The sequence below is a fragment of the Rhinopithecus roxellana genome, chromosome 9, assembly GCF_007565055.1.
Source record: "Rhinopithecus roxellana isolate Shanxi Qingling chromosome 9, ASM756505v1, whole genome shotgun sequence".
NCBI lineage: Eukaryota > Metazoa > Chordata > Mammalia > Primates > Cercopithecidae > Rhinopithecus > Rhinopithecus roxellana.
The window spans coordinates 135,945,923-135,968,732 of NC_044557.1; the positions used below are offsets into that span (position 1 = coordinate 135,945,923).

Sequence of the window (22,810 nt, forward strand, 5' to 3'; positions counted from 1 at the left end):
AATTCTTAGTTTTTGCTAGGAACTAAGCAATGTAGAGCATTTACATATATTAATGAAAAGTAAATAATTCAAGAATAATGTTTTCTAGTGGCTTCCTATGCATTCTAACCAATGCTTATATTCATTCATATAGTCCCAGCTAATGAGATAATTTATGGGAAAATTTTAGAGCTCTTTGTTTATAGTATTATCTATACACATGCAGAGTTGTGCATAATTTTGTACAATAGATGAGTTCCTGAAAAATTATGTGTAAATTAAATTTTTAAAATGATTTTTAAAACCACAGGGGTATTAAAGCTTGTGAAAAAAACAGCAATGAATCCTGTTAAAATTGGAGAATCCTTTTGAAATATGAACAGTCAACTCCTACCTTGCTTATTCAGTTTAGACTTTATTGTGTTTTCTTGAAATAGGCTCCATCTATACTTAATACAGTAATAAACTATGCATAATTTTGTTACAATTGCAATGATAAAAGTCTTTCTGATTTCAGTAGTTGGTATGCTCCATAAAGATTTCTTTTAAAAAGAGAGTTTCAAGTGAAGAATTTTTTTTTTTTTTTTTTTTGAGACGGAGTCTCGCTCTGTCGCCCAGGTTGGAGTGCAGTGGCCGGATCTCAGCTCACTGCAAGCTCCGCCTTCCGGGTTTACGCCATTCTCCTGCCTCAGCCTCCCGAGTAGCTGGGACTACAGGTGCCCGCCAACTCTCCCGGCTAGTTTTTTGTGGTTTTTTTAGTAGAGATGGGGTTTCACCGGGTTAGCCAGGATGGTCTCGATTTCCTGACCTCGTGATCCGCCCGTCTCGGCCTCCCAAAGTGCTGGGATTACAGGCTTGAGCCACCGCGCCCGGCCGCCGAATTTTTAAGGTTCTCTTGAAAATTCCCGTAGCTCTGACTCCTTTCCTAGTGAGACTTCTCTTGGATCTCGTTCTCAGTTAGGAAGCAATAGTGGAAGCTCAGGCTGTTCAGGGGCAGAGGAGAGAAAAGTGATTAACCAACTAGTAAAATGAAAAGAAGTTGTGCGATATATATATAGCTGACTTTGGGGCCAGGCACAGTGGTTTATGCCTATAATCCCAGCACTTTGGGAGGCCATGGCAGGAGGACTGCTTGAGGCCAGGAGTTTGAGACCAGCTTATATAACATAGGAAGACCCTGTCTCTACAGAAAATTTAAAAATTAGCTGGGTGCAGTAGCACACTCTTGCAGTTCCAGCTACTTGGGAGGCTGAGTTGGGAGGATCACTTGAGCTCAGAAGGTTGAGGCTGCAGTGTGCTGTGGTTGTGCCACACTCCAACCTGGGTGACAGTGCAAGACTCTGTCTCAAAAAAAAAAAAAAAAATTAGTTGGGCATGGTGGCATACACCTGTAATCCCAACTACTGAGAAGGCTGAGGCAGGAGGATCACTTGAACCTGGGAGCTGGAGGTTGCAGTGAGCTGAGATCGAGCCACTGTACTACATCCTGGGCGATAGAGCAAGACTGTCTCAAAAAAAAAAAAAAAAAAAAAAAAAAATCAATGTAATTCACGAAATAAAAGAGAAAAAAGTGCATGTTTCAGCAGCACATATACTAAAATTGGAACGATGCAGAGAAGACATGCAAATTCATGAAGCAGTCCATATTTTTTTAAAGAAAGAAAAGATATATGATCACTTCAATATATCCAAACAAAAGCATTTAACAAAATTCAACACCTATTCATGATTAGGAAAATTCCCAAAAAGACTCCAGGCGATGTGAACAAAAATTTTGTTTACTTAATACAAATAAGTTATTACAGGTTTCACTATTACCTATTTTGTTAAAGTGTAAGCATTTTGTACTATACAGAATTAAAGATTTTTTACATATGACTACTAGCATTTATGCCTAAAATTTCCCCCAAAGTCATTTTTTATTAACATATATTATTTATTCCCAGCAGTATTAAACTAGACCTCTTCCAGCAAAAACAGATTTAATTCAATATAAGCTCAGGGAAATGAAATGAATGTCCATTCTGAATGAGACTTGCACAAAATACTGAATACTAAACCAATAATGAGCTATCAATTTTGTAAATATGAAATGTCTTCTTAATCTGCTTCTAGGTTACAGTCATTCCTTGAATAAACAAATTTCACTCTGTCGCCCAGGCTAGAGTGCAGTGGCACGATCTCGACTCACTGCAACCTCTGCCTCCGGGGTTCAAGCGATTCTCCTGCCTCAGCCTCCCAAGTAGCTGGGATTACAGGCATACGCCACCACTGCCTGGCTAATTTTTTTGTATTTTCAGTAGAGACGGGGTTTCACCATGTTGGCCAGACTGGTCTCGAACTCCTGACCTCACGTGATCCACCCTCCTCAGCCTCTCAAAGTGCTGGGATTACAGGCATGAGCCATCACGCCCAGCCTGAATAAATATTTATTAAACACTGTTGTAAGCTAGGTGCTAAACATAGAAAGACCCCAACCCTGCTTTCACAGAGCCTAGTCTAGTAGCCCAGGACATAGAAAAATAAACAAATAATTACAACACTGAGTACTAAGCATTATCCAATAGAATTGTATACAAAGAGCTGTTGAAACAAGGATGAGAAACTGATTATGCTTGGAGGAACGGAATTTCTTGATTTTCGCCAACAATGGAAGCAAACTGATTTACCAAGCAAAGCTTCCTTAATCTCTTAATGAACAAAAATTAAGCCCTTAGAGGCTTCTCAACATACCGTAGTACTTTCCTTAGGCTACAACCACATAAAAACATTATGAATTTCACAGACACAAGACAGGCTTTCAGTTTTGGAGATTAAAGCAGAAGTATTCTTTGGGAGTGGTTGAGGTTTTGATAATTGATAAAATTTCTAGTCTACCTCTCTACAACTCAAAGTTGTTTCTATGTGTTAGAGGTCATGAGAGCTGGAGTACTTTTTTGGGGGAATGTATACTTTTTATGAATAAATTAGCTGCAGTTGTGACAAACTAGACAATGATACGGTAGAAGAGTAGGATAGGGAGGTCTTATGTATGGGCTGAAGCAAGACAGTCCTGTATTCAAATTCTGGCCCTCCAACTTACTACTTTTGTAGTAGTGGGCAAATTAATTAGTTTCTTCTATATTCTATTTCCTCTTCTGCAAAACAGAAGTAGTAATGATTACCTTATAGAGTTATTGTGAAGGTTAAACAATATAATGCATGAAAACTGCCTGAGACAGTGCCTGCAACATGGCAAGTACTCCTGGAGTGGTGGCTGCTATAATCATTATCACCATGGTAATGGTATAGGACGTTCAATATATTCTTTGTTTTATTGTTGTTGTTGTTATTATAGGGTGTGGTTTTGTTTTGTTTTGTTTGTTTTTTGAGATGGAGTCTCGCTCTTGACACCCAGCCTGGAGTGCAATGGCGCGATCTTGGCTCACTGCAACCTGCGCCTTCCAGGTTCAAGTGATTCTCCTGCCTCAGCCTCGCGAATAGCTGGGACTACAGGCACCTGCCAGCATGCCCAGCTAATTTTTGTATTTTTAGTAGAGATGGGGTTCACCATGTTGGCCAGGCTGATCTCGAACTCCTGACCTCAGGTGATCCGCCTGCCTTGGCCTCCCAAAGTGCTGGGATTACAGACGTGAGCTATCACACCCAGCGTATTATGGTGTTTTGAGAACATAATTAACTTTCTTCTTCTAGACACCCCCAAAGGATGGATTTGTAATCGCTGACGTTCAACTAGTTACAAGCAATTCTCCAGAGGAAAAACAGTCCCCTTTATCAGCTTTTCGGTCCTCTTCCTCTTTAAGAAAGAAGAATAACTCGGGGCAGAAAGCACTTCCACCCTGGCGATCTTCTGATAAGCATCCAACAGATATCATTCGTTTTAATTACCTAGACAACTGTGACCCCTTGGAGACTGTCTGGCAAGGGTAAGAAGCTCCATGCTCTTCTCAACTTCTTTGTTTTTAGAAATAATTTATTGGCATTTCAGTATATGAAGAGATGAAAATAGAACTTACTGTGAAATACAAAAGCTTTTCAGTACATAGAAGCAAAAGGTGATGGAACAGGATACTAACCATTACTAGCAAATTTGCTCTATTGGTTACAGTATGTTTGCATTTTGTAATAGTAAGAATTTAACATTGCTTCTTCTAATTTTTTTTTTTTTTTTTTTTTTTTTTTTTTTTTTTGAGACGTAGTCTAGAGTCTCGCTCTGACGCTCGCCCAGGCTGGAGTGCAGTGACGCAATCTCAGCTCACTGCAACCTCCACCTCCCAGGTTCAAGCGATTCTCCTGCTTCAGCCTCCCAAGTAGCTGGGACTACAGGCGGCTGCCACCATGCCCAGCTAATTTTTGTTTTTTTAGTAGAGACAAGGTTTTCACCATGTTGACCAGGTTGGTCTTGAACTCCTGACCTCAGGTGATCCACATGCCTCAGCCTCCCAAAATGCTGGGATCACTGGCATGAGCCACTGTGCCCGGCCTCTTCTAATATTTTAATATTAAATTGCAATCCAGCACCAAAGGGTTCATTCTAGCCGTTATTCTTTCTGTATTTGTACCTCCCTTTTCTGATGGTAAGAAACCTGACACTCGTTAGATTTACTGATTGTATTTTCTATATATGTGTATATATATATATGTATGTATGTATATACACTTATAAATAAATTCTGAAAGTAAAGCTGGGTAAGGTGGCATGTGTCTGTAATCCTAGCACTCTGGGGCCCAGGCAGGAGGATCTCTCGAGCCCAGAAGTTTGAGACGAGCCTGGGCAACACAGCTAGACCCTATCTCAAAAAAAAAAAAAAAAAAAAAAAAAAAAGAGAGAGAGAGATAGAAAGAGAGAAAGAAAACAAAGAAAAAATATTTTTGGTTCTTTGACAAACACACCAGAAATCTCTTCATGAGTATGTTTCAAACCTAGAAACATCCTGTCAGGAGCCAATAGGGCTCTAGTACAGTATCTTAAGCCGAAAGTGACTCTTCAGCTCTCCCCAAAGATGTGGAATATGTGAAACAGCCTTGGATCTTTGAGGTTTCCTGGTGGAGCTCCTTTGTTGTTTATTAAAATATTGTACTTGAAGGAAGAAGGCAGGGTGAGTGCGGGGATGGAGGTGCCTCTTTCTTGCTTAAATGTTTCCCTTAGTAAAAGGCCTTTCACTTCTAGATGAATTAAACACAAATCAAGGACCATTGGACTGGATTTGTGAAGGATTTAGGCCTTTTTAAAAAATTGTTAAGCCTTTTAAAAAATTATTATTATTTTTGTTTTTTGTAGAATGGGGTCTCATTATGTTGCCCAGGTTGATCTCTAACTCCCAGACTGAAGTGATCAGACTCAAGTGAACCTCTCACCTCGCCCTCCCAAAGTGCTGGGATTACAGGCATGAGCCACCATGCCTGGCTAGTTGTTAGGTCTTCATAAGTTTTGGTGCCTACTGCTGGCATGATGGACAGTGCCAGCCCAGTATGAACCAGCACACAGGTACAAGAAAGGCTGAGGTATTACTCCACAGAGGTCCAATTTCAGTGGCACATAATTGAGATCAGAGTCCTGAGAATGGAGCAAGCCAGAGAGACTGAGCTGGAGTCAGGTTGGTAACAGAAAAATCAAGAGAGTGCAAAGATTAAACAAATGAAATGGAGCAACCCTGAAGCTCATTTCCCCAAATAGACCTGACACCCCAGACTTTTCACTCTCTTGATAGCATCTTTTAGGGCACAAAAGTTTTCAATTTTGATGAAGTCCAATTTGTCTAAATATTTGGTGTCATATCCAAGAAATCATTGCCAAATCCAACGTCATGGCAATTTTCTTGTACATTTTCTTCTGAGAGTTTTGTGTTTTAGTTCTGCAGTTTAGGTCTTTGATCCATTTTGAGTTAATTTTTGCATATGGTATGAAGTTGGGGTCCAACTTCATTGTTTTGCATGTAGATATCCCGTTTCCCGAGCACCATTGTTGAAAAGACTGTCCTTTGCCCCACTGAATAGTCTTAGATGAAAGTCAATAGACGATATATGTGAGGGTTTTAACTCTGGGCTCCTTATTCTATTCTATTGTTTTCTGTGTTGGTCTTTACACCAGTATGACACTGTTTTGATTATTGTAGCTCTGTAATAAATTTTAAAACCAGAAAGTGGGAGTCCCCCAATTTTGATCTTCTTTTTGGACATTTATGCAAATCACCCTTCTTTTTTGTTTTTTCTTTTTTTTTTTTTTTTGAGACAGAGTCTTGCTCTGTCACCCAGGCTAGAGTGCAGTGGCATGATCTCGGCTCACTGCAACCTCTGCCTCCTGGGTTCAAGCCATTCTCCTGCCTCAGCCTCCCTAGTAGCTGGGATTACAGGTGTGCACCACCATGCCCAGCTAATTTTCATATTTTTAGTAGGGACGGGGGTTTCACCATGTTTGCCAGGCTGGTCTCGAACTCCTGACCTCTTGCTCCACACACCTCAGCCTCCCAAAGTGCTGGGATTACAGGCATGAGCCATCACACCTGGCCCATATCACCCTTCTTTATTGGGCCAAGGGAGCTGAGCTGAGAGGTTGGAGTGAACTCCCAAAAAGATCAGGCCAGGTGTGGTGGCAAACACCTGTAATCCCAGAACTTTTGGTGGCTGAGGCAGAAATATCATCTGAGTCTAGGAGTTTGAGAACAGCCTGGGCAACATAGCAAGAGCCTGTCTCTATAAAAATAAAATAAAATTTGCCAAATGTAATGGTGTATGCCCATAGTCCTAGCTACTCAGGAGGTTGAAATGGAAAGATTGCTTGAGCCCAGGAAGTGGAGGCTGCAGTGAGCCGTGGTTGTGCCACTGCACTCCAGCCTGGGTGACGGAGCAAGACCTTGTCTCAAGAAAAAAAAAAAAAAAACAGAAGTCTACATAGCAATATACATGCATTTGATCTACATGTCACTTCAGCATTTTCTTTTCTTTTGTTTTCTCCATAGATTTCCCCTCTGTCCTTTTTTTTTTTTCCTTGCAATTTGTTTGTTATAGCTATCAGACCATTTATCCTGGAGAGCTTCTCACATTCTGGATTTTGTTGAGTGCACCACCCACATGCATCTTAACAGGTTCTTCTGTCCCCCGTACCTGGCTATACTGAGAGTCAGACCTAGAGGCTTATGTATATACTGAACAGGGATATGTACTTCCGTCACAACGCACATCATTTCTGGTTGTCTCTCTCGTGTTGGTAGCCATGGATACTCATCGCCTAGATCCATTACATCAGTCAAACTTTTCCTGTAAATGGCAAGGCAGGAAATATTTTAGTCTTTGCAGGGCATATGGTCTCTGTCACAGCTGCTCAACTCTGCCATTGTAGCCTGAATATAGTAATAGACCATGTGCAAGAAATAAGCATGACTACGTTCTAATAAAACTTTACTTACAGAAACAGGCGGCAGACTGGATTGAGCCTGTGGGCTGTGGTTGGAGGATCCTTACTTTATCCTAATACATACAGGAGTTTTAGAAAACAAATGCTAATATTAAAGCAAGTGATATGATTACTGAAAACAGTTTGACTTCCTTGTCTGTGTTTTTATCTCTCAGATATATTGTATCAAGAATATTCAGACAAATTACTGCATTAAACTCACATGAAGTAACTCCTTTGTGTGTAGTAATGCCACCAACTCAATAGATAATATATATGTTTCATTTTGCTTTTCAGATTTTAGGTATTTTTCAGTTCATTTTATTTTATGATTTTGAGAAAAATTTAGATGGTTCCAAAATTAAATATACAAAATAAGCTATACTTGGAGAAATCTAACTTTTGGTCCCTGTTCCTCCATATTAACTGTTCCTTTTTTTTCTTCCTTTTTGTTTTGCTTTTTTTTTTTTTTTTTTTTTATTTAGGGTCTCACTCTGTTGCCCAGGCTAGAGTGCGGTAGCGCAGTCATGGCTAACTGCAGCCTGGACCTCCAGGGCTCAAGCGATCCTCCTACCTTAGCCTTCTGAGTCACTGAAACTACAGGCATGCACCACCATGCCCAGCTAAATTTTTTAATTTTTTGTAGAGATAGGGTCTCACTGTGTTGCCCAGGTGGGTCTCAAACTCCTGGACTCAAGTTATCCTTCCCCCTCACTTTCCAGAGAGCTGGGGTTACGGACATGAGTCACCGTGCCCAGCTCACATTCCCTGTTTTTGATCAGTTCACATGGGAATCCTACTTGTAGGTAACTGTTTTTCATTTTATGGTTTGATCTTTCCATTTTATTTTATTTTATTTTATTTTTTGAGATGAAGTCTCACTCTGTCACCCAGGCTGAAGTGCAGTGGTACGATCTCGGCTCACTGCAACCTCTGCTTCCTGGGTTTGAGTGATTCTCCTGCCTCAGCCTCCCAAGTAGCTGGGACTAGAGGTGTGAGCCACCACGCCCGGCTAATTTTTGTATTTTTAGTAGAGATGAGGTTTCACCACATTGGCCAGGCTAGTCTCGAACTCCTGACCTCAGGTGATCCACCCACCTTGGCCTCCCAAAGTGCTGGGATTACAGGCGTGAGCCACCCCATCTGGCCATAATCCTTCCATTTTAAAAAGTACAAGTAAATATATATGCACAATATGTAGAGGCAGAGATCTTAATACCTTCTTGAAATGAATGGCAGCACACAGTACATACCGTCTCATCCACCCTTCTTTCTTCATGTAACAGTATATCCTGGAGATCCTTCCACAGTTGAATATAGAAACATCCTGCCTTCCTTTTGCAGCTCATAGTACGGCATTGTGTGGAGATGCCAGAGCTGATTCAACCAGTTCTCTATTGATAGACATTTGGCTTATTTCCAGTGGAGACAATCTTTTAAATCACGGGAACAACAAACTCAAACAAATAGCTATGCAAACCATCGAGTTTTAAAAAGATACTTTGTAATTTCCCCACTGCTTTCCAATTTACAGAAGAAAAAAAAGAAATGAAATGACCCCAGATTTCAGCCGACAGTCACATGATAAGAAAAATAAGTTGCAAGACAGAACTAGGCTAAGAAAAGCACAATCAATGGTAAGTATTGTTTATAAAAGATTCGTCACCATAACATTAATGAAAATCTCCAGATCTCTAATCCTATTTGCAAAATTGAATTCGTTTATTTAATCAGAATCATGGAGTGGTGATTTAAATTTGGGTTTCTGACACTGACTGACAGAGAAGCCATGACCTTGAAGATACACTTTATTTAATCTCTCTGAGCCTCTGTTTTCTCATCTGTTTAAAAAAAAAAAAAAAAAAAAAAAAGACTGGATGAACTGATGTGTATGAAATTGCTTTGAAAACTGTGTGATATAAGGGGAATATTTTTGTTTGTTTAAGACAGAGTCTTGCACTTGTCTCCCTGGCTGGAGTGCAATGGCGTGATTTTGACTCACTGCAACCTCCACCTCCTGGGTTCAAGTGATTCTCCTGCCTCAGCCTTCCAAGTAGCTGGGATTACAGGTGCCTCCACCATGCCAAGCTAATTTTTGTATTTTTAGTAGAGATGGAGTTTCTCCATGTTGGCCAAACTGGTCTCCAACTGCTGACCTCAGGTGATCCACCTGCCTCGGCCTCCCAAAGTGCTGGGATTATAGGCATGAGCCACTGTGCCTGGCCAAGGGGACTTTTTTTTTTTTTTTTTAATCAGTGGTTCTTTCTTCTGCGGAGTCCTTTGGGGCAGGGGGAGGTGCTATCAGAAATTGCTATCTCTAAGTGAAGGTTCCCCTGATCTAAGTGCATTTAGGCCAGGCACGGTGGCTCACTCCTTTAATCCCAGTACTTTGGGAGACTGAGGCAGGAGGATCACTTGAGGTCAGGAATTTGAGTGCAGTCTGGGCACCCTGTCTCCACTAACAATACAAAAATTAGCTGGGTGTGGTGGCACATGCCTGTGGGTTGTGGAGGAGGGTGGCTTGAACCTAGGAGGCAGAGGTTATAGTCAGCCAAGATCGCACCACTGCACTCCAGGCTGAGCAACAGAGCGAGACTGTCTCAAAAAAAAAAAAGAAAGAAAAGAAAAAAAAAAGAAAAATGCATTTAAATTAACTTTGGAAAAAATGAATTAAGAACTTTTCCTTTCCTAATTAAAAAACAGCGAATTGACTACCTAATAAAGCCAGTAATTGTGACTAGGGAGCATTATCATTGCATAGCAGAAGTTTCCCAAATCGTGGCTCTGAAGCCCTGTGGATCTTTCAGCACATTATGCAAGTCTTTGGCACGAAGTAGAAAGGAATAAGGGTGAAATTAAAAGTTCATATATAGTAGTAAGGATTTAGAAAAGAGATGAAGATACACACTCAAGGAAAATTAATATAAAATGGATGTCAGCTGGGAGAGGAAAAAGTACGTACTCAAGAATAAATCACTTTTATAGCTCTGCTTTAAAGCTCTATTACTTTCTGTTTAAATGTATTTTCAAGTGTTATGTTGCAAAAAAGAAAAAAAAGCAGAGAGAGAGATGAGCTTCTTTAAACAGGGCCATCTGAATTCTGTAGGGCCAGTTTTGTTGGGCTGGATGAGGCTTATCATAGACATGTGTACTGATGCCCAAGGGAATGGGGGAGCTTAGAGCAAAGCAGTAAAATTGTCAGTGAAGCCATTAACTGAGAAAAATAACTTTATGAGGCTTATCACATGAGCCATTATGGTGTGCTTCTGCCTGGTCTCCAGCCCCTGATAGGCAAGGAGTGGAAGAGAAGTCCAAGGGAGAATGGGGAATTTGAAGGACAATAAAAATTGATGGTGATGCATGCTGAGAAATTATCAGCACAGTCAAACATTTCTCCTGCTTCGAAAACACAAAACCCAAAGCTAAGCCATCCCCATAGGCTTTTGACATTAACCATCTGTCAAACACTAGCAGGGCTTGCTTAAGTGAAAGCATTCATTATAAATTAAAAAGTTAAGAAGTTGTACTAATTAAGGCTGAAAGGGAAACCAGGGTACTTTAAGCAATGATAGAAGAATTAGCTCTTCATGAACGGGGCTCTTGAGTATGTCTGTCTATTCTTGTGTTTTTTTGTAAATATACTAATTATAATCACTATTTTTGTTTTGTAGTTTTGATATAGAGTATAAGGCATCATTAAATCCCCCAAAAAGTATGCTGTGATATATGACTCATGCCAGTGATGAGCTTGCCAAAGACAAGCTTGGCTGTTTGGGATACAAAGCGGGTGTGACTCAGTTCCCCTCTCCACAGGATAGTAGTTTGCCCTCATCGGCCTTCTAAGTGATGCAAGATGATTGTGAAAATGAAGAAATAGGCCGGGCGTGGTGGCTCATGCCTGTAATCCCAGCACTTTGGGAGGCCGAGGCGGGTGGATCACAGGGTCAGAAGATTGAGAGCATCCTGGCTAACACGGTGAAACCCTGTCTTTACTAAAAATCCAAAAAAAAAATTAGCTGGGCGTGGTGTCACACGCTTGTAGTCCCAGCTACTCAGGAGGCTGAGGCAGGAGAATTGCTTGAACCCGGGAGGCAGAGGTTGCAGTGAGCCGAGATCACACTAGTGCACTCCAGCCTAGGTGACAGAGCGAGACTACGTCTCAAAAAAAAAAAAAAAAAGAAGAGAAGAGGAAATGGGTACTGAGGAAATCCAGTCAGGGGAACAAAGGAAAGTGAGGGTAAAACTCTGGCAACTGCAGCCATAGAGTGAATTTGTTATGCTGGACATAGCCCAGGTGTGATTCCAGTGCAGAAAATCATGTATTCATTTGATACATGAATGTTACCAGAAAGGGGTCTGGATCCAGACCCCAAAAGAGGGTTCTTGGATCTTGTGCAAGTTCATAAAGTGAAAGCAAGTTTATTAAGAAAGTAAATAAATAAAAGAATGGCTACTCCACAGAGCAGCTCCGAGGGCTGCTGGTTGCCGGTTTTTATGGCTATTTCTCAATTATATGCTAAACAAGGAGTGGATTATTCATGCCTCCCCCTTTTAGACCATATAGGATAATTTTCTGATGTTGCCATGGCATTTGTAAACTGTCATGGTGCTAATGGGAGTGTAGCAGTGAGGATGACCACAGGTCAATCCTGTCGCCATCTTGGTTTTGGTAGGTTTTGGCCGGCTTTTTTATTGCAACGTGTTTTATCATTAAGGTCTTTATGACCTGTATCTTGTGCTGACCTCCTATCTCATCCTGTGACTTAGAATGCCTTAACCGTCTGGGAATGCAGCCCAGTAGGTTTCAGCCTCATTTTACCCAGCCCCTCTTCAAGATGGAGTTGCTGTGGTTCAAAGACCTCTCACAGAATGTTCCCCCATCATTTAGACAGGTTTATGGAGGAAGATTTCAGGAGGACCTAGAGAAGTGGGTGAGCAGGACCAACTTAGGGGAGCACCTTCTAAAGGCAAAGATGAAAGTGACATACCCCAAACCCTGACCCTCAAACCTAGGAAGTTACCTGAGACCTGAACACTTGAAGATTCCTCGCTCCTATTATCAGGAAAGAGGCTTTGTTAAATGGAAAGGGCAGGAAGAGAGAAGATAATGGGAGAATAAAAGAGGACACGTGGCCGGGGGGCCAGTGGCTCATACCTGTCATCCCAGCACTTTGGGAGGCTGAGATGGGAGAATAATTGAGGCCAGGAGCTTGAGACCAGCCTGGGCAACACAGCAAGATCGCATCTCTACAATAAAATGTTTTTTAATTAGCTGGGCATGGCAGGGGCATGCGCCTGTAGTTCCAGCTACTCTGGAGGCTGAGGTGGGAGGATCACTTGAGCCTGGGATTTGAAGCTGTAGTGAGCCATGATCTCACCACTGCACTCCAGCCTGGGTGACAGAGCGAGACCCTATCTTTAAAAAAAAAAAGTACCGGTAATATTCCTTAGTTCATCTCTCTGGGGATGTGGCTGTCAGATCACTGACACCAGCCTCCCTTTTTGCCTATCATTACTTAAGCCTTCAGATGTGAGTGCTCTCTCCAAAAACAGAACCATACTTGGGGAAACGGTTTCACATCTTCCACATGTTGCGGTGAGCTTGTCATGTTTCCTATTCGATGAGTTTGAGTTTTCAAAGCCCGCCCCCTTGAAAGTGTACCTGATTTGCTCTTCTGCTTTTGATTCTAAAGCGGACCCCAAGTGCTGCCTTAGTCAGAACCACTTAGTCTAACCATTTTTTGGGGTGAATGATTGATGAATGATGGGCTGGGCAAGGTGGCTTACACATGTAATCCCAGAACTTTGGGAGGCTGAAGCAGGAGGATCATCTGAGGTCAGGTGGCCAAGCTGGTGAAACCCCGTCTCTACTAAAAATACAAAAATTAGCTGGGTGTGGTGGTGGGCACCTGTAATCTTAGCTATTTGGGAGGCTGGGGCAAGAGAATCACTTGAACCCAGGAGGCAGAGGTTATAGTGACTTGAGATCACACCATTGCGCTCCAGCCAGGGTGACAGAGCAAGACTCTGTCTCAAAAAAAAGAAAAAAGATGGGAATAAAGCTTAGACCTGATTGCTAATCCTTTACAGTTTTGAAGGCTCCTTATGAAAATTATGTAAATGTCAAGACACTCCCATTACAATTAGTTATGAGAACAAGATTCCATATAAAACACAACAATTAAAAATATAAACTCTGACCTCGTGATCCGCCAACCCCGTCTCTACTAAAAATACAAAAACTAGCCGGGCGAGGTGGCGGGCGCCTATAGTCCCAGCTACTCGGGAGGCTGAGGCAGGAGAATGGCGTAAACCCGGGAGGCGGAGCTTGCAGTGAGCTGAGATCTGGCCACTGCACTCCAGTCCGGGCGACAGAGCGAGACTCCGCCTCAAAAAAATAGATAGATAGATAGATAGATAGATAGATAGATAGATAGATAGATAGATAGATAAACTCTGGCCGGGCACAGTGGCTCACGCCTGTAATCTCAACACTTTGAGAGGCCGAGGAGGGTGGATCACGAAGTCAGGAGATGGAGACTGGCCTGGTCAACATGGTGAAACCCCGTCTCTACTAAAAATACAAAAATTAGGCATGGTGGTGCATGCCTGTAATCCCAGCTACTTGGGAGGCTGAGGCAGGAGAATCGCTTTAAACCGCAAGGCAGAGGTTGCAGTGAGCCGAGATCACGCCACTACACTCCAGCCTGGGTGACAGAGCAAGACTGTCTCAAAAAAAAATATACACACACACACACACACACACACACACACATACTGTGGAGTTTATATATATGTGTGTGTATATATGTGTGTGTATATATATAAATTCCACAGTGTGTGTATATATATATGTATATATACATATATATATAAACTCCACAGTAGTCAGATACCATCTTCATTAAACTTCAAGATTTTCAACCTTGTGTAAAGACATACAATATTTATTTATTTATTTATTTATTTATTTATTTATTTATTTGAGACAGAGTTTCGCTCTTGTTGCCCAGGCTAGAGTGCAATGGCGCAATCTTGGCTCACTGCAACCTCCACCTCCTGGGTTCAAGCTATTCTCCTGCCTCAGCCTCCCGAGTAGCTGGGACTACAGGCACCTGCCACCACGCTCGGCTAATTTTTGTATTTTTAGTAGAGATGGGATTTCGCCATGTTGGCCAGGCTGGTCTCAAACTCCTGACCTCAGGTGATCCACCCACCTTGGCCTCCCCAAGTGCTAGAATTACAGGCATGAGCCACTGTGCCCAGCCCTATATTTTTAATTTTAACAGCAGTTCCATGTAATTCTTAGGGAAGAAAGGAGCTGTCTTCTTGAGGGAGAGACTGCTAAACTCATAGGGAAGGAGGAGGCCTTGAGAGCAAGGATGTCAGCAGATTCTAGGACTTCAGAGACAGGGAAAACCTGCTCGACTAGAGATTAGAGGAAGAATTTGTTGTTTCTGCTCCTGGAAGGGAAGAGGAGGAGGAGGAGTAGGAGTAGGGCGGAAAGAGGTAGGAGGAGGAGAGAAGCCAAGATTAGGTAGGGGAGAGAGGTGGGAACAGTATTAGATACCACCTGTTCCAATTAAACCTGTTTGCCGTTACTGGAATGTAAATACCTGCCTCCATCTCTGCAGTAAATTCTACTCCATTTACACATGGAAGCAAGATCTTAGAAGTCTAGAAAGCTAAGAAAATGAACACTCCTTAGGACAATTCACAGAAAATAAGGAGATGGGCTTTGAACTTCCGAGGCCCTGGAATTGGACTAAGAGAACCCTAGCTGACATCTTGTTTCTTTTCTTTGTTTTTTCTTTATCAAGTATAAATACAAATACCTCTTGTCTAACACTGAACTTTTGTTTGGGAGTTAGGTGTCCTCACTTTCTAGGTCCTGGTTCAGCCATGGATTTCAAAAAGCCTGCCATTTCAGAGCATTCACTTAAATACAAGTAACAAAAGTCTTTAATTGCCTGCTTACTTTAATTGCCTTCGATTAGACCTTATCTTTTCCTGTGCTCTGCTCATTCCAGCCTCTGAAATTACTTTCTTCACCTCTTTCCAGGGATAACTTTACTCTTAGAGTCCTGATTTTTAAAAGTGCTTCTTCACGCTTTCTCACCTTTTTTCCTTCACTCAAAAGAGGGGAAAAAAAAGAAAAAAAAAAAAAAACAGGAATATACTCTAAAGTGATTCCTGGATCATATTGTGGAATGAACAATAGTTGAAGAATCAGGGGGCCGGGCGCGGTGGCTCAAGCCTGTAATCCCAGCACTTTGGGAGGCTGAGACGGGCGGATCACGAAGTCAGGAGATCGAGACCATCCTGGCTAACACGGTGAAACCCCGTCTCTACTGAAGAAAAAATACAAAAAACTAGCCGGGCGAGGTGGCGGGCGCCTGTAGTCCCAGCTACTCGGGAGGCTGAGGCAGGAGAATGGCATAAACCCGGGAGGCGGAGCTTGCAGTGAGCTGAGATCCGGCCACTGCACTCCAGCCTGGGGGACAGAGCAAGACTCTGTCTCAAAAAAAATAAAATAAAAAAAGAATCAGGAAACCCCAGTTCTAGTTTCAACTCTACCACTAACGAGTAGTCACTCAAATTCCCAGAGTCTTTGTTTCCTCATTTATAAAATGAGAGTTTGGTGGGTGCAGTGGCTGGGTAATCCCAGGGACACAGGAGGCTGAGGTGGAAGGATGGTTTGAGGTCAGGAGTTTAAGACCAACCTAGGCAACATAGTGACTCCCTGTCTCTACAAAAAAAATAAAATAATTAGCCAGGCATGCTGTCGCATGCCTGTAGTCCCAGCCACTTGGGAGGCTGAGGTAGGAGGATCACTTGAGCCCAGGAGGTTAAGGGGGCAGTGAGCCATGATTGTGCCACTGCATTCCAGCCTGGGTGACAGAGCACTTAGATAAATAATAATAATAGTAGTAATAAAATAAAAAAAAGTTACATTCGTGAATCCTAATTTTAAACCAATACAAACTATTTTCTGTTTCCAATCTTTTTCTTTGAACTTTAGGAATTATAATGAACCAAAACAGAAGAATTTATAAAACAGTTTCTGTAGAAGGTTCCTTGCAGGCAGTCGTTAATATACTTCTTATCAAATTCTGATGCACTCCTCAGGTATTTGGGGTTTTTTAATTTAAATTAGTTTTTTTTTTTGAGACAGGGTCTCACTCTGTCACTCAGGCTGGAGTGCAGTGGCGTGATCACAGCTCACTGCAGCCTCAACAATTCCCAGGGCGCAGGGGATCCTCCCACCTCAGCGTCACAGGTAGCCGGGACCTATGCACCACCAAGTCTGGCTAATTGTGTTTTTTTAGGGGGGTATTTTTTGTAGAGACAGGGTCTCGCTATTTTGCCGGGGCTGGTCCCAAATTCCTGGCCTCAAGCGATTCTCCTGCCTCAGCCTCCCAAAGTGCTGGGATTACAGGAATGAGCCAGTCTGCAACGCCAGGTGTTCATTCTATAACAATGTCTGTTTGGTTTGAATGTGCAGAACCAAAAATATCCATGGGAGATATTTTTAATTGTTTCATTCAACCAATGAAATTCCTGGGAATTCCATTTGGAAAGAAGAGTAAGAAAGAATATGGGCTTTGCAGTCAGACAGACCTGGGTTCTTGTACTAAACAGTATGACTTCGGATGTTACTTAACCTCTCTAAGCCTCAGTTGCTTTGTCTGTAAAATGGGAATAATGACACCTACCTAAATCCCAGGTCTATATTAAGCACGTAATACATGTTTGTGCTGTCATTCAGTATCATATTATTTTTCTATTTTCTTTCTTTCTTTTTTTTTTTTGAGACAGGGTCTCACTCTGTTGCCCAGGCTGGAGTGCAGTGGGGCCATCTCAGCTAACTGCAACCTCTGCCTCCTGGGTTCAAACAATTCTCCTGCCTCAGCCTCCCAAGTAGCTTGGATTACAGCCACTTGCCACCACGCCCAGCTGATTTTTGTATTTTTAGTAGAGATGGGGTTTCACCATATTGGCCAAACTGGTCTCAAACTCCTGACCTCAAGTAGTCCATTTGCCTCAGCCTCCCAAAAGTGCTGGGATTACAGGCATGAGCCACCACACCCAGCCTACTTTGCTTCTAAGGACACAGATTGGGATGCAAATAGCCTAGGTTCAATGCCCATCGTACCACTATTTTAGTAGTCTGGTGATTTTGGCCAAGTTGTATAACCTCTCTGAGCCTCTTTTTCCTCATCTGTAAAATGGAGTTAGTAACAAGACTAACTAACGTCACTCAATTGGGAGGAGGATGTAAAGCATTTAGCATAGTACCTAGCTCAAAGTTAGTAGTGGTAATAGTAGTAGTAACCGCAGTAAAAATCATACTAAGCCATCACCCGAGCCCACAATGAAAGACAAGAGAAATCTGATGGTGAGCTGCGGCTGAGAGATAGATGGAGGAGGGACCTGCCAGGCAGCCAGAAAGCGTTGGCGGGAGGCCCTGGTCCATGGAACAAGAGTCTCCTTTTCGCTTTTTCCTTGACCTTTCCCATTTATCTTCTTCTTCCCCCCTTTGTCTTTTCTCTTCCTTACAGTCAGTTTCTTTTCTTTTCTTTTCTTTATTTTTTAGACAGAGTCTCACTCTGTTGCTCAGGCTGGAATGCAGTGGTGCGATCTTGGCTCACTGCAGCCTCCGCCTCCCAGGTTCAAGCAATTCTCATGCCTCAGCCTCCCAAGTAGCTGGGATTCCAGGTGTGCGCCACCATGCCTAGCTAATTTTTGTACTTTTAGTAGAGCCAGGGTTTCTCCATGTTGCCCAGGCTGGTCTCGAGCTACTGGTCTCAAGTGATCTGCCTGCTTCAGCCTCCAAAAGTGCTGGGATTACAGATGTGAGCCACCGCACCTGGCCCTTATAGTCAGTTTCCACTGTGTAAGAAACAGTTGCATCAATAGCTATGTGGAATATAAGCCATATATTTTCAGTTCCTGCATGGCCTCCGTATAGTCTTGTGCCTGTGTGTGTATTCCTCATCATTGTGGTGGTCCTTGTTTCTTCTTTTTCGTTTTTTAGAGACAGAGTCTCACTCTGTTGCCCATTTTGGAGTGGAGCAGTGCAATCAGAGCTCACTGCAGCCTTGACCTCCTGGGCTCAAGCGATCTTCCTGCCTTAGCCTCCCAAGTAGCTAGAAATACAGATGCACACCACCACAGCTGGCTAATTTTTCAAATTTTTGTAGAGACGGTCTCACTATGTTGCCCAGGCTGTTCTTGAACTCCTGGCCAAAAGCAATCCTCCCGCCTTGCCTCCCTGAACACTGGGATGACAGGTGTGGGTCACTGCACCTAGCCAGTGTTTTGTTTCTTACTCCATGTTCCTAGACTGAAGAGTGCATATGTGTTGAACTCAGTGCCATGAATTACATGCTATGTGCACTCCACTGCCTGAGAACTACAATCTTGGTGGTTGTTAATTTTTTATACCTAAGAGATGAAAAAGCCTCCTTGGTAAGAATCCTGGGGGCAAACTCAACTGTCAGGTGAGCCCGCTACTTGGAGTCTTTGCATTTCTCCTTTGCCTGGAAGAGAGCTGAGTTTACTTGTTCTGTCTTGTTGCCTCTTGTTTCATCAAGCTATCCATAATAAATTACTGTGATATTTCCAGTGGAAATGATTCTACCTGCTCTCTTCACTGAGCATTTAGACCAATGCCAAATGGCTATTTGTTTTTATTTTAACACAAAATATTTGACACAAATTAACTTCTGTTCAGGACCTACCAGAAGAGAACTGTGTTTGTGATTTACATAATATTATTAGTTATATACATCTTTGTTATAACATGCTTTAGTCACTCTTACCATTGGGGTTTAATATATATGTATGTAGGCTGGATGCAGCAGCTCATGCCCATAATCCCAGCACTTCGGGAGGCTGAGGCAGGGGGATCACTTGAGTCCAGGAGTTTGAGACCAGCCTGGGCAACATAATGAGACCTCCTCAGTCTCTACAAAAAATGAAAGTTAGCTAGGTATGGTGGTACACACCTGTGGTCCCAGCTACTGGGGAGGCTCAGGTTGGGGGGATTGGTTGAGCCTGAGAGGTCGAGACTGCAGTGAGTTATGATTGCACCACTGCACTTCAGCCTGGGTGACAGTGAGACCCTCTCTTAAAAAAAAAAAAAAAAAAAAAAATATATATATATATATATATATATATATAACATAAAATAAGATATATGTATGTACCGTGTGTGTGTGTGTGTTTAGTAATATGGTACTTCACCACAAATTACACTGGAAGTCAATTTTGTAAGACACAGATGTTATATTAGTTCACAATGATTACTAACAACCAACCACTCAGACCTTATGGCCTATTTCACCTACTTGGAAGCATGAAAGATATAGTCACATAGTCTTGGATTTAAATTTCAAAACACTGGCTCAAGTTGCTTAGCCTTCCTCTGCAGCTAAAAATATTACCCCAAGGTTACTTAAAAGATAAACACAAAGCCAGGCCTATGGATTATTTAAAACTGCGTTGGTTATCCTTTCTCTTTTTTTTTTTTTTTTTTTTTTTTTTTTTTTTTTTTTTTTTTTTTTGAGGCGGAGTCTCGCTCTGTCGCCCGGACTGGAGTGCAGTGGCCAGATCTCAGCTCACTGCAAGCTCCGCCTCCGGGTTCCCGCCATTCTCCTGCCTCAGCCTCCCGAGTAAGCTGGGAACTACAGGCACCAGCCACCTCGCCCGGCTAGTTTTTTTGTATTTTTAGTAGAGACGGGGTTTCACGTGTTAGCCAGGATGGACTCGATTCTCCTGACCTCGTGATCCGCCCGTCTCGGCCTCCCAAAGTGCTGGGATTACAGGCTTGAGCCACCGCGCCCGGCCCGGTTATTTCTTTCTAACACCTTGCCTTTATTTCCGCCAGAAGCAAAAGCTGGGAGTGAAAGGGAATGTTTTGCTCATAGGTGTTGGCCAAATCGGGGGCCCTCTGGAAGGTGTCCAGACAGGACTGAGCAGCTTTCTGGGCTCCTGATCAGACAGGAGACGGCAGGGGTCCTTCTCCAGAATTCCTAGATGGAAAGTCCTTGAAGCAACTCCATCCTGAGGATTAGCATCCTCTCAACCGGATGAAACTGGGACTGGGACTAGCATCAGCCTCTTAGTCCTTCTTCTTAGAGGAAGGCCCCCCCAGGGAAGACCTCCTCAACCATCTCCTCTGCACTCGGAGCCTTTGTCTCTACCCATGACCTCAGCCCCCAACCTGTGCTTTAGGCAGTTCACAGGGGTAAGTTAAAACTGTGCTTGCACTGCTAAAACCAATAACTTCTGATTTTATGTTTTTCAAACACAATAATCCATATTTATATATAATATTATCACATCACTCTGATAGCAGCAGGAGGCAGTCAAATGCCTGGGCAGATAGGGGTGGGTCCCTGGTGAAATCCCAAAACCAACCCGTAGACAGTTGAAAGCCTGAAAGCCATGCTACGAGTCAAATCCACAGACCTACTGAGAATCTGTCTTCCCGTTTGGCATGCTTTCCCCTGATTGATCCCCACCCTTCACCTATTTTACATGTACCTACCCTTTCCTAATTGGTTTTCGACACTGTTGTGCCCAACTTTGAACGGTGTCTTTGCTTTAACCTTTCTTGTGTACTCACAAACCAATCAGCATGCACTCCCCATTCTGAGTCCATAAAAAGCCCTGACCCAGCCACTTGGGAGAGAGAAACCACCCAACTGTGGGGGTGGGGAACTTCCTCACCCCTCTGCATCCCCTCTCCGCTGAGAGCTGCTCTGTCCTCAATAAAATTATCTGCCCTCAGGCCAGGCACGGTGGCTTACACCTATAATCCCAGCACTTTGGGAGGCCAAGGCGGGCAGATCACCTGAGGTCAGGCATTCAAGACCAGCCTGGCCAACATGGTGAAACCCCATCTCTACTAAAAATACAAAAAAAAATTTAGCTGGATGTGGTGGCAGGTGACTGTAATCCCAGCTACTCGGGGGGCTGAGGCAGGAGAATCATTTGAACCTGGGAGGCAGAGTTTGCGGTGAGCCAGGATCACGCCATTGCACTCCAACCTGGGCAAAAACAGTGAAACTCCGTCTCAAAAAAAAAAAAAAAAAAAAACTGCCCTCATCACCCTTTATTGTCAGTGTGACCTCATTCTTCTTGGATGCTGGACAAGAGCTCAGGACCCACCGAGTGTGGGTACCCAAAAAGGCTGCCACACTGGCCTTTTGCCCTCACTAGCGGAGGGCAGCTGCCCCACGTGACAGGGGCAGGGGCCAACTGAGCTGCTAATATACTGCCATCCATTGGGCTATGGACAATGGAACTAAAAGAGCTAATCAGCACACTGACGCCCCCTCTGGGGCTTCAGGGTCATGGGCACCCTTGTCCTGGAGCCACCACATTCCCTTGAGGTAACATACCTGGCCCGGCTGCAGGCCCTGCACATGGAGCTTGCTCCTGTGTTGGCGCTTAGAGTGGCCGACTGGGTCCCGCACTCACTCACTCACATACTCCCTCCCGCAAGGGGCTGAGCACAGCAGCCTGAGTAGACGGGGTGCCTCTGCTGCAAGTCTGGCAAAGGGGCCAAGAAAAATCCTGCATCGACTACTCAACTGGGAATCATAATAAAATGTTGAGATGGAGATTTTTTTAAAGGGAGGAGGTGAGTCTTCTACAAAGTGAAGATTGTCACAAAAAGTGAAGATGTGGTAAGATTCTTTACCACATCACAGGCTTGTGGTGAAGAAGAAATGAATTAATAAATGCATGTTAGCACAATGCCTGGCCGTCAGGTATTTGCAGTTATTACTGTCATTGGTATTCCTAGAAGAGGGACTGGCACAAAGCAGGTGCTGTCATTGTTGTTACTATATTTATCTATTTTCCATATCACATACTTCTTTACTTAATGTGTTCACTTAACTGATCCTTGGGTTGATCCAATGGTGTTGTTTACATCAGTGATCATTTGCAGATGTCTGCAAATAACATGAATGGAGAACAAACAAAAAAATCTATCAGGGGCCGGGTACAGTGGCTCACACCTGTAATCCCAGCACTTTGGGAGGCCAAGGTGGGCGGATCACCTGAGGTCAGGAGTTCAAGACCAGCCTGGCCAACATGGTGAAACCCCGTCTCTACCAAAAATACAAAAATTAGCTGGGCGTGGTGGCAGGCGCGTGTAATCCCAGCTACTCAGGAGGCTGAGGCAGAAGAATAGCTTGAGCCCAGGAGGCAGAGGTTGCAGTGAGCTGAGATCGTGTCACTGCACTCCAGCCTGGGCACCAGAGTGAGACTACATCTCAAAAAAAAAAAAAAAAAAAAAAAAAAAGAAATCAATCAAGGAGTGAAAAACACAGGTCTGTAGAAGACAAGCTAGTATACACAGGCTATTCCTGTTTCTACCTCTTCTTGGGCCTTAGCCTCCTGTGGGACCCTTGTCTTTCT

General features: G+C 43.1%; 1 protein-coding gene across 2 annotated transcripts in view; it reads left to right on the forward strand.

Annotated features, from left to right (window-relative positions):
* FBXO16 (F-box protein 16) overlaps window positions 1-22,810 on the forward strand; it is a 63,001-nt gene that overhangs the window by 34,752 nt on the left and 5,439 nt on the right. For both annotated transcript variants that reach the window (XM_010370912.1, XM_010370911.2), the window contains 2 exons: window positions 3,673-3,905; window positions 8,907-9,009. In XM_010370912.1, the coding sequence (XP_010369214.1) occupies window positions 3,673-3,905; window positions 8,907-9,009 (336 nt within the window). The remainder of the gene's footprint in view (window positions 1-3,672; window positions 3,906-8,906; window positions 9,010-22,810) is intronic.